This window comes from Portunus trituberculatus, chromosome 41, assembly GCF_017591435.1.
Source record: "Portunus trituberculatus isolate SZX2019 chromosome 41, ASM1759143v1, whole genome shotgun sequence".
NCBI lineage: Eukaryota > Metazoa > Arthropoda > Malacostraca > Decapoda > Portunidae > Portunus > Portunus trituberculatus.
Genome location: NC_059295.1, coordinates 38,891,509 through 38,907,804, shown reverse-complemented (window position 1 = coordinate 38,907,804; position 16,296 = coordinate 38,891,509). Strand labels below are relative to the sequence as shown.

The 16,296-nt window shown below is 44.5% G+C and overlaps 1 protein-coding gene across 1 annotated transcript; it reads right to left on the bottom strand.

Annotated features, from left to right (window-relative positions):
• Window positions 1-13,668: 13,668 nt before the first annotated feature.
• Window positions 13,669-14,124, bottom strand: LOC123516724. The gene has a single exon (XM_045276327.1). It carries the CDS (start codon window positions 14,122-14,124, stop codon window positions 13,669-13,671), a length of 456 nt encoding a protein of 151 aa, XP_045132262.1.
• Window positions 14,125-16,296: the final 2,172 nt, after the last annotated feature.

Sequence of the window (16,296 nt, the reverse complement as noted above, 5' to 3'; positions counted from 1 at the left end):
CACTGAAGGCCATGGTTGTGGCAGTTAATTATGACTCCCTATGATAGCATTTCATTTCAGAATTACAAAGTTATCAGATTTGTAAGATTCAAAGATCAGATCACATTGCGTGGGATTAATACACTTTTTCAATCCAGTGGAATTTCTTTGTTTCTTATTTTTTTTGCTTATTGCTGAAACAGCTTTTCACAATAATGCAATTTTTAATTACTCTACATATGAATTTTTTAATGTGCATTATATTACTTCTTTAGTACCATTTCAATAATTATAGGAGATTCAGCAAAGGCAAAATACAAATTTCTTTATTAATAATTAATAAAAGAAAAAATAACAAATGGAATCAATAAAATTACAGGATTTGCTAGAGTGGTTTTTATATGGACCTAATGAGTGTAGGACTGTAGACAGTCACGGGTTATGGTTGTGGGGGGGGGCCATGGACAAGGATCATGTATGAAAAGTGGGTAACGACCAGAAAAAGTTTGGGAACCACTGCCCTAGACAGTTGATCACCAAGTCAGTTGAGACCCAAGACAGTTGACACCCAAGACAACTGGTCCCCAAACCAATTGAGACTCAAGACAATTGGTCCCCAAACTTACTGACTACCTTTGTTCATTCTCGCTCAGTGAGTCAGACGTGTACCCGAGAGAGAGAGAGAGAGAGAGAGAGAGAGAGAGAGAGAGAGAGAGAGAGAGAGAGAGAGAGAGAGAGAGAGAGAGAGAGAGAGAGAGAGAGAGAGAGAGAGAGAGAGAGAGAGAGAGAGAGAGAGAGAGAGAGAGAGAGAGAGAGAGAGAGAGAGAGAGAGAGAGAGAGAGAGAGAGAGAGAGAGAGAGAGAGAGAGAGAGAGAGAGAGAGAGAGAGAGAGAGAGAGAGAGAGAGAGAGAGAGAGAGAGAGAGAGAGAGAGAGAGAGAGAGAGAGAGAGAGAGAGAGAGAGAGAGAGAGAGAGAGAGAGAGAGAGAGAGAGAGAGAGAGAGAGAGAGAGAGAGAGAGAGAGAGAGAGAGAGAGAGAGAGAGAGAGAGAGAGAGAGAGAGAGAGAGAGAGAGAGAGAGAGAGAGAGAGAGAGAGAGAGAGAGAGAGAGAGAGAGAGAGAGAGAGAGAGAGAGAGAGAGAGAGAGAGAGAGAGAGAGAGAGAGAGAGAGAGAGAGAGAGAGAGAGAGAGAGAGAGAGAGAGAGAGAGAGAGAGAGAGAGAGAGAGAGAGAGAGAGAGAGAGAGAGAGAGAGAGAGAGAGAGAGAGAGAGAGAGAGAGAGAGAGAGAGAGAGAGAGAGAGAGAGAGAGACGCCTACGAGAATCTCCTGGAGGTGCAGGGTCTGACAGATCATGTCACCTTCCCCACACATGAACGAGGAGGGACATTAGACCCTGTCATCTCAGACTACCAGGAGGACAAGCTTCAGTGTCATCAGCTGGGGCTCGTGGGCAGCTCTGATCATCACGCTGTACTGACACAGCTGGAAGTGGGCGTGGCTCGGGACGAGGCCACCACCCGCACCATCTGGCTGTGGAACAAAGCAGACTGGGCTTCCTGCGCCGCGACCTGACCCACACCCCATGGGCCACTCTGCTACAGGGAGGAGCAGAGAGTGAAGCACTTGCACTCACCTCTCACCTTCTCGCCCTCCAGAGACGCCACGTCCCACACAGGGAATACACCACCAGACCGACGGATCAGCCATGGTTTGGCTACCGTTGCCGTGTTGCTGCTGAGGCAAAGTATGCTGCCTGGCTCCGCTACAAGAGGAACCCGACTCGGCGCAACAAGGACTTGCATAGGGCTGCATGCAGGAGGATGGTGGTAACCAGCAAGTGGGCCTTAAAAAAGTGGGAGGAAAGCCTGCGCCGGAAACTGTGTGGCACTGGCGTAGGAAACAAAACTTGGTGGTCCCTTGTTAAGGACAAACAGGAACTGGCCACCAAGAATCCATCCCTCCCTCAGCAAGCAGGACGGTACTGTCGCCACCAGCAGTAAGGAGAGGGCACAGTTGCTGGCTTCCTTGTTTGCTGGAAAATGAAGGTGGGGAATCCACAGCAGCCACCGCCTCAGCTGGTCCAGCAATGTGAGAAGACTGTCACCATGGTGGAGGTGACGCATCAGCAGGTGAAGCGATTATTGCGGGGCTGGACACACAGAAAGCTACCGGCCCTGATGACATCAGCCCGCACCTGCTGAAGCGATGCTCCCAGGAACTGGCTGCCCCTCTCACCCAAGTTCACAACTTGTGTACGGGAAAACGTCTGGCCTTCAGTGTGGAAGGAGGCTCGAGTAGTTCCTGCACACAAAAAGCTCCAGGACGGACCCAAAAAACTACAGACCCATATCCCTGTTGTCAGTGGTGGGTAAAGTGTTTGAGAGGGTCGTGGCAGAGGTGGTGTGTAGCCATCTCAAGGACAATGCCCTCCTCTCAGACCAACAGTTTGGGTTCAGACCTGGAAGGTCAACCTCCGACCTAATGATGCTTCTCACCAGGCAGTGGCAGGACGCCCTCGACGACGGCAAGGACACTATAGTGGTTGCTTTGGACATAGCTGGAGCTTTTGATAAAGTATGGCACAACGGATTACTGGAAAAGCTTCGTGCTAAAGGCATCCAGGGTGGCTTGCTACGACTCCTGGGAAATTACCTGCAGGACAGAAGCCTCAAGGTGGTTGTCAACGGGCAAACATCTGAGTCCCTGCCTGTGGAGGCATCAGTGCCACAGGGTTCAATTCTTGGCCCACTCCTGTGGAATATCTACGTGGATGATCTTCTCCAGCTACTGCCAGGAGTCAAGGCCTATGCTGATGACTGCACCCTCTCCTATACCTATCCACGCCAGGACAGTGGGCGGGCTGCTGAGGCCATCAATCAGCAGCTACGAGTGATAAAGGAGTGGGTGCTCGCTGGCAAGTGACATTCGCGCCGGAGAAGACACAGGCAATGGTTGTCTCTCGGTCCCCAGCCGCCATGGCAGCAATGGCAGGAAAGTTGTCTTTGGCGCTGCTGCTCCCACTCCAAGATGACGTCAAGATACTTGGAGTGGAGGTGGATCGAGGGCTGAGGTTTGACAGCCATGTCAAATCCATTGCCAAGAAAGCCTCTCACAGGATCTCCGCTCTCAGAAGGATCGCCAGTTTCCTCGACAGGAAGGGGAGACTGCTGCTGTACAAGGCACAGGTGCGGCCCCACCTTGAGTACGCAGCTCTCTCCTGGATGTCCTGTGCCGCCACACACAGAAGGAGACTGGACAGCATCCAACGCCGCGCCATACGGCTAGTAGATGCTGCAATACCACCTCACCCAGAGCCTGAGCGTCCCTTGATTCACTGGAACACCGCAGAGATGTGGCGGCAATCGTAGTGTTCCATAAGGCACAGGTGCAAAGAGTGCCACATCTGGCAGGGCTGCGTCATCCTCTGAGAGTCACCGCACGGAGCACGAGAACGGTGCTCAATGGTGGTGACGCCGTAGAGGTGCCGCGATCCCACGGGTGTCAGCATCAACGCACCTTCGCAGGACGCGTCTCCAGGATGTGGAACTTGTTCACGGCCGCGGTGCCTCACGTCCAGGAGATGAACACACACAGTGTCAAACTGATGGCACATAAGTGGAGACAGACACTGCCAACTCCTCTGACACTCTTTGTGACGTGACACTCAGTGTAGTGCAGTGCGTGAATAGTGCTAGTGAAGTGAAAAGAACAGTGCTCCATTTACATGCTGACCATCTTGTATATTTTCTATTTTTAAGTCTTGTAAATATTGTAGAGAAATAGATTGTAGTACCCTTAGAATAGGTAGCACACGACAGTGCGCCTTTGGGTACATGTTCTTCTGTATAAATTATGTTTAAAGAGAAAAAGAGAGAAAGAGAGAGAGAGAGAGAGAGAGAGAGAGAGAGAGAGAGAGAGAGAGAGAGAGAGAGAGAGAGAGAGAGAGAGAGAGAGAGAGAGAGAGAGAGAGAGAGAGAGAGAGAGAGAGAGAGAGAGAGAGAGAGAGAGAGAGAGAGAGAGAGAGAGAGAGAGAGAGAGAGAGAGAGAGAGAGAGAGAGAGAGAGAGAGAGAGAGAGAGAGAGAGAGAGAGAGAGAGAGAGAGAGAGAGAGAGAGAGAGAGAGAGAGAGAGAGAGAGAGAGAGAGAGAGAGAGAGAGAGAGAGAGAGAGAGAGAGAGAGAGAGAGAGAGAGAGAGAGAGAGAGAGAGAGAGAGAGAGAGAGAGAGAGAGAGAGAGAGAGAGAGAGAGAGAGAGAGAGAGAGAGAGAGAGAGAGAGAGAGAGAGAGAGAGAGAGAGAGAGAGAGAGAGAGAGAGAGAGAGAGAGAGAGAGAGAGAGAGAGAGAGAGAGAGAGAGAGAGAGAGAGAGAGAGAGAGAGAGAGAGAGAGAGAGAGAGAGAGAGAGAGAGAGAGAGAGAGAGAGAGAGAGAGAGAGAGAGAGAGAGAGAGAGAGAGAGAGAGAGAGAGAGAGAGAGAGAGAGAGAGAGAGAGAGAGAGAGAGAGAGAGAGAGAGAGAGAGAGAGAGAGAGAGAGAGAGAGAGAGAGAGAGAGAGAGAGAGAGAGAGAGAGAGAGAGAGAGAGAGAGAGAGAGAGAGAGAGAGAGAGAGAGAGAGAGAGAGAGAGAGAGAGAGAGAGAGAGAGAGAGAGAGAGAGAGAGAGAGAGAGAGAGAGAGAGAGAGAGAGAGAGAGAGAGAGAGAGAGAGAGAGAGAGAGAGAGAGAGAGAGAGAGAGAGAGGGCGTGATTTTTTAACTTGTCTTGACTCGCCTCATACGCAAGATGGGACTTTTTTTTCATCATTATACACAACAGTGATTGTAGAATTCTGGTAACATTGCTAAAATCAAGTAAAACAAAATATAAAATAAGTTAATTTGAACCCATTTCAATCTTGACAAGGCATAGTCAGAAAAGATTAATGCAGGTTGATTGGCCCACAGCTGCTATTACACCACCTTGTCACATAGCACCTTAGACTTCATAGTCCTCACGGGACATGACCAGACCTCTCATCTCTCCCTGTGGAATCCAAGCCTGTGGGCGGCGCCAAATATCGTTTATCATATATTTACAATAACGTTCATGGTCTACTTAGAATAGTTTGGCCGGACGGCTGGCTGAGGTGCGAAATGGCGAGTATCTGCGGTATGTAAGAAAGTAAAGGATGACCTGCAGCCGATCGTGAATACACGAGATTCGAATCTATTTCAATTACGGACAATTTGTTTACGAGAGAGAGAGAGAGAGAGAGAGAGAGAGAGCGAGACGGGTGTCTGGTGAAGTGAATTCATGTTGTATCAGCGTGAAAAATTCCAGTCCAAAGCCTTGTTTAACTGTCACCTGGTTCAGACGTAGAAGTGAAGTTTAGGGTAAACTTTGCACTTATTACTCCCCAATCTCTGTCTCTGTCTCTGTCTCTCTCTCTCTCTCTCTCTCTCTCTCTCTCTCTCTCTCTCTCTCTCTCTCTCTCTCTCTCTCTCTCTCTCTCTGTCTCTGTCTCTGTCTCTGTCTCTCTCTGTCTCTCTCTGTCTCTGTCTCTCTCTCTCTCTCTCTCTCTCTCTCTCTCTCTCTGTCTCTCTCTCTCTGTCTCTCTGTCTCTCTGTCTCTCTTTCTCTCTCTCTCTCTCTCTCTCTCTCTCTCTCTCTCTGTCTCTCTCTCTCTCTCTCTCTCTCTCTCTCTCTCTCTCTCTCTCTCTCTCTCTCTCTCTCTCTCTCTCTCTCTCTCTCTCTCATACACTTTGGGTATGTAAGTACACGTAAGTACACTGACTCACTGAGCGAGAATTAACAAAGGTACTCAGTAAGTTTGGGGACCAATTGTCTTGAGTCTCTATCTAGGGTCACAATTGAATTGTGGACCAGATGACCTGAGTACCAATCGGTTGAGGACCAATTGACCTGCACCCTGGAGGGGATAGCACTATGATGATAACGGTCAGTTCTTGCGACCTTGAGTGGCATGACCACGTTTGTGTGTTGTGTGGCATGGGTTGGCTGGGGCGCGTCAGGGGGAAGGAGATGCTGTAGCCGTGAGTGGCGCAGCAGGCCTCTACTTATCTTGACGAGGGCCGCTTGGTGTCTGGTTGCCAGTGTGGGGAGATCGAGGGTAGATAGGGCGTGATCATAGTCAGTGTAGGCGGGGCCAAGTATGATTCTGCAGGCCCTTTTTTGGATATTTTCCAGTTGTTGCTGTTGACTGCAGGTGAGGGAGGAAGACTACACTGGTGAGGCATACATAAGTTTGGGCAGGATGAAGGTGCCCAGTGACTTAAATCTGCGCAGCATGTAGAGTCTGTAGGCTGCCGATCTCTCTGGCAGTAACGTGCAATGTCCATGTCAGCTGATCGTCCACTGTGACTCCGAGCACTTTGGCTGATCGAACAACTTGGAGGGGGTGAGGACCCAGGGATAGTTGGGGGCACTGCCGCCGAGGAGGTGCAGATATGCATTACTACAGTTTTGGTGTGGTTGATTGTCATTCTGCTTTCCTCCGACCACTCCTGCTGGCTGTTCAACGTTGTTTGAAGTGCTGAGTAGTCTGGGTGTTTGTTGTGGAGTGACACCCACGGTGCAATCATCCACATACTTCCAGCAGTGAGGCGTGTTTGTCAGAGCGTCATTAATCAGTATCAGGAAGCAGAGTGGACCCATCTTGGTCCCCTGAGGGACGCCACACGTTAGTGTGTGTGTGTGTGTGTTGTGTGTGTGTGTGTGTGTGTGTGTGTGTGTGTGTGTGTGTGTGTGTGTGTGTGTGTGTGTGTGTGTGTGTGTGTGTGTGTGTGTGTGTGTGTGTGTGTGTGTGTGTGTGTGTGTGTGTGTGTGTGTGTGTGTGTGTGTGTGTGTGTGTGTGTGTGTGTGTGTGTGTGTGTGTGTGTGTGTGTGTGTGTGTGTGTGTGTGTGTGTGTGTGTGTGTGTGTGTGTGTGTGTGTGTGCGTGTGTGTGTGTGTCCGTCCGTCCGTCCGTTCGTTCGTTCGTTCGTTCGTCCGTCCCCCCTGAAGGCCTAATCCTCTGCTAGACAATCAGCAGGATAACTTATTGAGACTCACTCTTCTCATCTGAAGAGTCTTTTGTGTTGATCACATACAAGTCTGTAACATGATCAACTGACAGATCATTTTCTTGCAATATGTCTGTCGCACTACATTCATCCAACGTGCTGGTGTAACTTGCTCCAAGGACTATTTACGAGGATCTACAGATTTGCCAACTTAGTTATTTTATCAGCAATGTGTTTTACTTGTGCCCAAATGAGTTTGTACCGGCAGTGACGAGATGAGATGGTAACTGCATAACCGTTTTTTGGGGGGAGAAATGAACACAGGCTGATAGGGTTGTGGGGCTGTGTCACATGTCTTATTTGCGCTTGAACAAATCTTTTTGGTTTCAAATATTCCCCTGCATCTGCTGTTCTCTTCCTCGATTGATTTGTGGGTATAAGTGGTCCTCGATTTGCCTTTTCTTTTAAGAAGTGTTTATTAATTCTGTAAACGAATTCCTTGGTCTGGCTGCGCAACACCGCGTCCTTTCATCGTGGCGATCAGATGAGAAGTGAGTTGATTTGCAGATGCATGAGGAACTTTACTCCCCCCTTCCTCCCTCATGGAAAATCCCACCTCGAGTTGTCGAGTGGCAACGCCGCTTCTGTGCATCACTTGTTATTTAGAAAAAGCGTCTGAACATTGTTACAACGCTGTTTGTTGTTAATACTATATGATTAAAGAACCGTGAGTAGTAAAAGATTAATGTTTTGGTTGGAGATCTGGCATAGTACTATAGTGGGCAACACCCTATGGGTCAGTCAATTTGCGTTTAGTTTAGTGTTTGATATAGTTCTCTTAATAGTCTTGCAGAGCTCATGGAGGTGACTTGGTTCAGGTATTGGAGGAAGATTGTTTAATTAATGTCAACATGTCAATATGTCTTATCTAGGCACAGATGGTGATTAAATATACCAAACAAAATCACAAATAGTACAAGCTTTAAGATTCAGATAAATATAGTGGTGGCTTGGGTAGTCAAGGGTACTAGAGTATGAAGGGAAGATGGAAGGCTGCGGTGGTGGTGAAAGAATAAAGGACTGTTTAGTAAGAGAAACTGAGGTGATTCAATTCATGAAATGATTAGTGTGGCGGTATAATGATAGAAAAGATATAGAGGAGCCGTAGGAGCAAAGGAAGAAGCACAAAGTATCAGCAGAGGCGTGACTGGTAGCGGGAAGACAGAAAACAAAATAGGTGTCTCCAGAATGAATTTCATTAGACACTAGAAAATGAGACCAAGTTGTTTTTCTGTACGTGCTACGATATATACTAGTTATAAGTTATATACTTGTATATGATATACATATAAACATTGCAAATCTGATTACAAATGCCTTTATACAAGGAAGCGGTTTGTCAAAGGATTTGAAACAGTATCAATACAGACATAGAGACAAAATTCCGTCAACCACTTACTTCTGAGCATCCTCGTAGTGTTTCCTCATTGTATCATAAGAGGTAGTTTACGTATCTGCTGAGCTTCCCAGATGACATGGCAGGTATGGTTTGTGCTCGAGCAACTCGATTCAATCCAGCACAACCATGGTCATTAATTAGAACCTCATAAACGAGCTTGCGATTGAGATTTGTCATTTTTTTTTTTTCTCTGATCTCCAGCATCATCTATTGAGCGAAGTGGTGTTATTGCTAACACCTCCCCATAATTGAGAAGTGATAGTGATGGTGCAGTCAGAACCGTCTCATTATTTTTTTCTCCCCTAAGCATTAGCTGCACATCGTAGATGCATGAGTTCTAATTTAAAGCAAAAGGATGTATTTCTTTTCACCTTCAGAGGGGAGTGAAAAAAAATGTGGAATAATTGAATTCGTGGCTTGATGGGACTCGACAATGATTTGTAATGGTAGAGGTTCGACTGTTGAGAGATTGAAGGAAGGAGCGAAGAGGAGCTGAGGTGTGTTATGGGGCCGTTAGGCGAGGCTAGATAGGCTTGCAGTGTTGGCAGGTCACAACCGCGACCATACACCACCTCTCCTTTCCTTCATCCTCTTTGCTGCTTCTAGTCGTGCATGCTTTGCTTCATTGTTAAAGTAAAGAATATAAAGAAATTGTGCTGGATAAGGGAGGATAATAATATTCGCTGTAACGTTTCATTGGGCAATAGTTACTGCTGGAAATCTAGTAACCCAAGCCTTCCTTATTGCTTATCTCAATGATGGTGCTAATTGAATCTGCACATATATGCAAAAAAAAGAAAAAAAAAAGGCGTCTTCAAAGTTGAGTTTCCAAGTCAGATAACCGAACATGTGGCGCGAGGGGCATTTCAAGCTCTTCAAATAAAAGTAAACAAAGGCTAATAATTAAAGAAATAAGAAATAATGGCAAACTTTTTTTTTCACGAAACACGCCAGACATATTAATGGCCAGGCAAGTGAATGGGAATGAGTCGGACAGTGACACCGCAGCTGATGGGTCAGAACGTATCAGTGTTGCCACACGAAGGGGAAATCCCCTACGGTAGGGGATTTTAGGCCTCTGTAGGGAGCAGGGGATACCTACGGAGAAAATCGCCTCATCGTAGGGGAATGTAGGGGAAAATTAAAAATTTTCAACTGTCAATCAATTTCATACACGAAATCAAAATAGAGAGAGAGAGAGAGAGAGAGAGAGAGAGAGAGAGAGAGAGAGAGAGAATGACGAGTCTGATACGTGTTTATCCTTTCTCTACCTGACTCGATGATTCGTGTCCAGTACGGCTTGATTCGATCCCGTTAGTGACATTCCTCTCAATACTTAAGAAACTATAGCATTTACAAGTCTGAAAATCAATATGGCACGACTGAAATTCAACTGAAATTCAATATGGCTTACATAGACAGTCCATCATTTCTTAATATAAGAGGATATTACTTTGTAGACACGTCGGGAGTTAGAATGTGTTAAGTATACCTCCATTTATTTTTTCCATTTGTGTTTCTCCATTTATATTTTTCCATTTTGAATCAAATTGGTTGCAGTTGGATAAAGTCTATCCTGGGATACTTGCAAGCGAAACCCTGTCAAAACTGAAGCCACACGAAAGAGGGAGCTTTCTTTCACGGTGTAGAAACTGGTACAAAACTGCATGCTGTCAAATTCTAAAAAGGATTAATCTAGTGGATCCAGTTTTTGCGGCACTCAAAGACGTTAACCATGAATACATTTTGAAGGATAAAGCTGAAGTGAACTCAGCAGCAGTCTTGTTTCAGAGGCTACCACGTTTTCTTCCTGATGCTAATGTACAAATCACTGATCGACAATGGAGGTCAATTTTAGTTGATGAAGAGGTGAAGAAAGGAGGATGGGAAAGTAAGAGCATTGAGGAGTTTTGGAAAGAAATGAGAGAACAGTAGCTTCATATGAACAACTATCAACCTTCATGCTGAGAGTAACAGCATTACCCCAAAGTACAGCAGAAGTTGAAAGAACATTCTCGAAACTTAACAACAACAAATCAAAACTTATTTCTAAGTTATCGACTAAGACATTGGAATCAATAATTAAAACATGCGAGAGATTTCCATCAAATTTTGCCCTGACCCCTTCTCTGTGTAACCTGTATTTAAGTGCAAGAACAAGGTACTTCTCAAAATACTCAGATAAAGATGAAAATGCTATGTTCGTTGAAGCACAAGCATCTTCATAATCATCATCAACCTGCTAAGCATGTAAGTAAACATTTTTTTTGCATGTGTAGTCTTTATTTCATCAGTATATAATTACGATTTGTGAGCGTAGGGGAATGTAGGGGAAAATCACCTTGGCTGTAGGGAAAATTAGTCATGGAAGCGTGGCAACAGTGGAACGTATGCTGTTGGCAGTGGTCATTAAGGATTAGTAAGTATCGTGTGTGTAACTTGGGTGACTGAGTTTTAGGGTTTGTGTGTGGCATGAATGGTTTGTTGTGGCCTTGCTTAAGTCATTGGGTGGTTCAACTGACCAATTTTTGTTTATTTCTTTGTTATAGTGAATTGTTTTTTCAACATCCGAAGCAGGAGCGACGGCGGCAACGGAGATGAGGGCATTCCGCGAGTGAAACGGGCAGTCAACTTTGCACAAGAAACACATTTGAGAACCTGTGGTCTCACTTCTAGTGGAGTAACAACTGTTTGGTACCCGTTCTGCCTTTATATTTTTATAGTCAAAATTAGAGAAAAAACTAAAAAACATTTTTGAAACTTTACTCCCATAATATTTCTGAAAACCGTTTATGTAAGAAACATGGACTGGAAATAGTTGATAGCGTTTTGTTGTGCCTATAGTGAGACGTCAGGGTTGATATAGAGCTTATTGTTGTTTGTCAGGAATTGCGTACAAGTATATCAAGCTTCATTATAGCTTTCATGGATAATAAGTGACTTGGTAACATGTCCTTCTTTCTTCTCTTCCCCAGTAGGTTTGTGATGCGACAAGATGATGTATCTCGCCAGCATAGTGTGGATTCACCATTTCCACCGAGTTTTCTCTCTACTAACTGAACCAGCATCCTGCCTGTTCAGAACGATCTCCCTAAGACAACGAGAGTGGCTCCATTGGTTCACAGAATTGTAGTCTGATTCTCTTTATAAGTTAACGGGCACCAATATTGGACCATCATCCTGCCTGCTCAAAATGTCCCAGCTCATTCTAAAGGGGAAGACGACGATAGTGGCCCCTGGAAATTGTATACTGTCGAAAACACTCCAAAGATCTAAAGACTGTCCGGATAGTCTTCGTAGTGTTTTCGATCTGTACAAACTTTTACGGCCTATGTATATATATATATATACGTACCGGGGAGTCTTCGTAGTATTTTCGATCTGTACAAATTTTTACGGCCTATGTATATTAGATATATTAGTTTTTTTTTTTTCAATTTATATATAGGCCCTTCTGTTATACTCCTTTTCAGTGTGCCTAGGACGTCCTGGGCAGGAGGAGGCTGGCACCTCTACTCTTCAAGCTGTAGATTTGGGCAGGAGGAGGCTGGCACCTCTACTCTTCAAGCTGTAGATTTTGATGGGGGTAGCGACTCCCATCTTTACGTAAACTGCTGGAAGTTCAAAACTGCACATCTTTCACACGATTTCGTTCTCGCAAGCTGGAAAGTGGTGAATTATAGACGTAATACTTGTACAGTAAAAACAAAATCAAGTAAGTATTATGAAATAAATATTTATGATGCTTCAGTAAACAGAATGCAGAAAAGTCTTAATTCATCTGTGTTCACTCGCTCCTTTCCTTGATCCTTGATCAGTCTTGTTCTCAAACTAGACACCTCTTCGTAATACTTGTACAGTAAAAACGATTTTAAGTAAGTATTATGAAATAAATATTTATGCTTCAGTAAACAGAATGCAGAAAAGTCTGTTAATTCATCTGTGTTCACTCGCTCCTTTCCTTGATCCTTCCTTGATCCTTGATTAGTCTTGTTCTCAAACTAGTCACCTCTTGCTTTCTGCGTCATCATCACGACTGTTCTAAACGATATTTTCAATCTGAAAAAGATTATCGGTCAAATAAATGTTATCAGTTATATATAACAATTCCTGTAATCAGTATTTGGTAGGACCAACTACCTTATTTTAAATCCAGTTATATATAACAATTCCTGTAATCAGTATTTGGTAGGACGGAGCAGCGAGCATTTCCAGGCACAACAGGAATGCAGAAAAATCTAGTGAACGAGGTAGAAGCAACTGAGAGTTCACTCAGTCACACTACGTACTAGGGCAGCAGTATTAACAAAAATTCCTGGATTTTGTCATAATGTGCTTAGAGTCTTAAATCCGAGTCTCGGTCTTGGTCTGGATATACCGAGATGAATTCTAAAGCTTCAGTATATAAAATTATATAAGAGCGAGACAGTAAAATTCCTCGATTTCGAGTTAGTGAAATCCTTTTACATTTATAACTATTTCGAAATAATAAAAATTGTAATTTATCATACATTTCAAAAAGATTTGAGTGCATAAATTTGCATATAATGTATAAGCAAATTTCATCAAGGGTAAAGCGCGTCTGTGTTTAAGACCTTGAGCCCATCTAGGCAGCACCTTATTTCCTAACTAAGGTAATGCTGATCCCTATAACAGTGTCTGCCCGCCGTGGAAGTGCCATAAGACAAAGAGCCAATATAGGAAACCCAACTGGACCCATGGCAAGATTTTCCTTCCTTATGCGTATAGTCAGTATTATGAAGAAACATGTAACCTGATTAGCTTCACCATTCAGCGGTACATAAAAGCTGCATGGGGCTCTATAAAAAAGGAGGACACGCCAGAAACCGGACACAGGAAGAACCAAGGTAATAATTGCTGGAGAGCAGCATTTCTTATTGGCTAAATAACACAGTATCAAATTATTCTAATACTGTTGTAATTACTAGTGTCGGCGCATCACTTCTTCCCATGCTGCTCTCCAACCCTTCCCCGGCTCTCCCGCCATGTCTCACAAATAACACTCTTGCAGGTGTAGTCTATTATATCCAACAGTTTAGAATCACTCAGTCATCCAGAACATCCCTTAAAGTGTGTCCACACTATCGAGCATGCCCGACGGGCAAACAGTGATACCAGATCACAATGAGTAATGAGAATGAGGGTTGACGTCAGAAGCGGGAAAACCACAGGCAGGGATCTGGCAACAAACAGTACTACCAGATGTAGCTGAGCCCACAATATCTACTCCTTCACCGGGAAAAGACTGGCGGGCAAAGTTGTAAACTGATGAGTGGTGTCAAATACTGGTTCATGGTTCAGTTTCACTCTGACCCTGCCACCATCATTGAGAAAAGAAAGCTCATCAAAGCACCATAACTTGGGGCTGTACACGTCGTCCGTCCCAGCTCCTGACTTGCGAGAGTTTTCCATCTGTCGCATTTCACGCCTGTACTGATTTCGCAAACAATCTAGTTTCTTTTTTATATCCGCAATGGTAACGGATGCATACTTCTTTTCTATTTCTCTTGTTATTGCTGTAAGGGCTGTTACACGTTTATTTCTGTCCTTATAATCAGCACTCTTTATGTTCCACAAGCAAGGTTTTTGACGGTACATATCAATTATCCATGCTGTATCTTGCCTGGACCACTGAACGTTTCCTCCTTCAGGTACACTTGTAGAAGGACCGCCAGACATGCTGATATGCACAGAACATTTTGAATGCGAGATAGATTCCTACTTAATTACGAAGACACATTTAGTGTTTCGCATCATACCACTCGAAACAGTTTCTGGGGTTTCCTGCAAACCATTTGCCCGCTAGTTTGCCCCCAGTCTCCTCGCTTCTGACGTCATCTTCGTGCCTGCCACTCACCCTCCTTGCTATATTGTATTGGAACGGGATCTGGTATCACTGTTTGCCCGTCGAGCATGCTCGATAGTGTGGACACACCTTGTTAAGGGCTGATAAATCTTGAGTAGCTGAGCTTGGGCTCTTTGACGGTCGGCTATCTTTGTTAAATTGAACTCGGCGTAAAATTTTGAATCTAATCCGCCTCCGGAGGTGTTTCAAATCTAAGACCGATTCCGGAGGCCGATATCAAGATTAAACAAAAAGTTCGTCTAAGAAAAATTTTGATGCTTTAGATTCTTTGTTGATACCGTCCCTGGGGTGGTATCAACAAAGAATCTATTTCACAAAGATAACCGACCGTCAAGGAGCCCAAGCCCTGCTCCTCAACATTTATCAGCCCTTAATAGACGTTCTAGATGACTGAGTGACTCTAAACTGTTGGATATAATAGACTACACCTGCAGGAGCATGGGTGTCCGCAGGGAAAGCAAAAGGGAACATTTGGCTCCCTGGAATTTATGGGAAAAAATGAGAAAATACGAAAAGAATGAAAAATGCAAAATGAATAAAATAAATTTATCAACTTTATTACCGTAATTATTCTATTACTCAGTTTTTTTTTATTATTATTACTAGTACTATTTTGTTGGAACAGGAATTTCAGTCGTCAGGGATTTCTATCAATAACCTGTTCAATATCTCTATAATAACTTGGCTGTTCACTTTGTCACGGTGGACATTCAGTACACAAAGGCCGAAGAGACGTTCACCACTCATTGTTGACTTTAAACAGATCTTCACTTCACCCTGTGCATTGTGCTGAAAGACCTCTCCACTGTACATGATGTTGCAGGCAGAGTCAGTGCTATAAGAACAGCCTTGCGCACAGCAAGGAACAGCGTGTTCTCCTTCAAACAATTCAAACCGAGAGACTTGTCATCCAGTCGGTCCTTAAACTTTTGCACGTCATGCCACGCTAGTGCTTCTTCAACAAGATTTTCAATTCTATTTATTTCTTGGACAGATAAAACGTTCTCTTTCTCTTTGTTTCATTTTTCTTAGGTGTAGGGCAAATATATAGAAATATGGTGCGTTAAAGTCACCAAAACGACTTTCCAGGGACTGAATCAAAGAATCCGTGTATGAGAAAGATGAAGCGGCGAAAGTATTCTTTAATGGAGCCGCCTACATTCGGCCAGTGGATTTGGCGTGTGCATCTTCAAGGCATAGTCAATTCTACCAATATCTATCATAGATGATATCTTCTGAGAGCGGTCTGTCCCATCCTGGTGATCTTAGAACGCTTTCATCAACAGGCCAATGTGATCTCGGACTACCGTCATGTCCATGTCGAATGCCTGTAGCTGTTGGGTCACTGCCTCCAGCATCGCTGAGTACTTCGCAATCATCGTAAGACAGATGGGAAACAATATGGTTCCTGCTGCACACCTCAGCTGATGTGTCGTCTGACGGGTGCTCTGTGACTCATGCTGGTTTGCCTCCAGTTGCTCCAGTTGTACAGAGATATCACAAAATTCTCTGAAAAGATGCTGATGCTTTTGTACTTTGCGCTCCATCTGGTTTCACACAACAAAATTTAGAACCAGTCTCTTGGTTTGGGACTGTCACGGAAAAATTTAATAGTAAATTTCACAGTTCCAGTCGTATCATGAACATCTGCGACAGAATTCAAATCATGAACCACCAAATTACGTCGATGTGAAGAGCAGTGCACGAAAACAGCTTTGGGATAAGTGTCCCTGATCCGGGCCTGTACACCATTTTCTTTGTCTTGCCAGTGTTAAGCATCCACCATAGCCTTGGCCATGAAGCTTGTCGAGGTTAAGACCAATTTCTTTTTTCTTGGCTGATGATAGTATCTGCAATTGTTGCAGATACTATTTTTTTCTGCTGACGCCCATGCCCTCTTTTGTTTTGATTTTTTTTTTTTTTCTGTGGACGCCCATGTGCAGAAGTGTTACTTGTGACAGACTTGTTGGAAGAGCCGGGAATGG

Excerpts from the sequence above, each read along its gene's own strand:
- LOC123516724 (XM_045276327.1), bottom strand. The coding sequence starts at position 14,124 with ATGTCTGGCGGTCCTTCTACAAGTGTACCTGAAGGAGGAAACGTTCAG.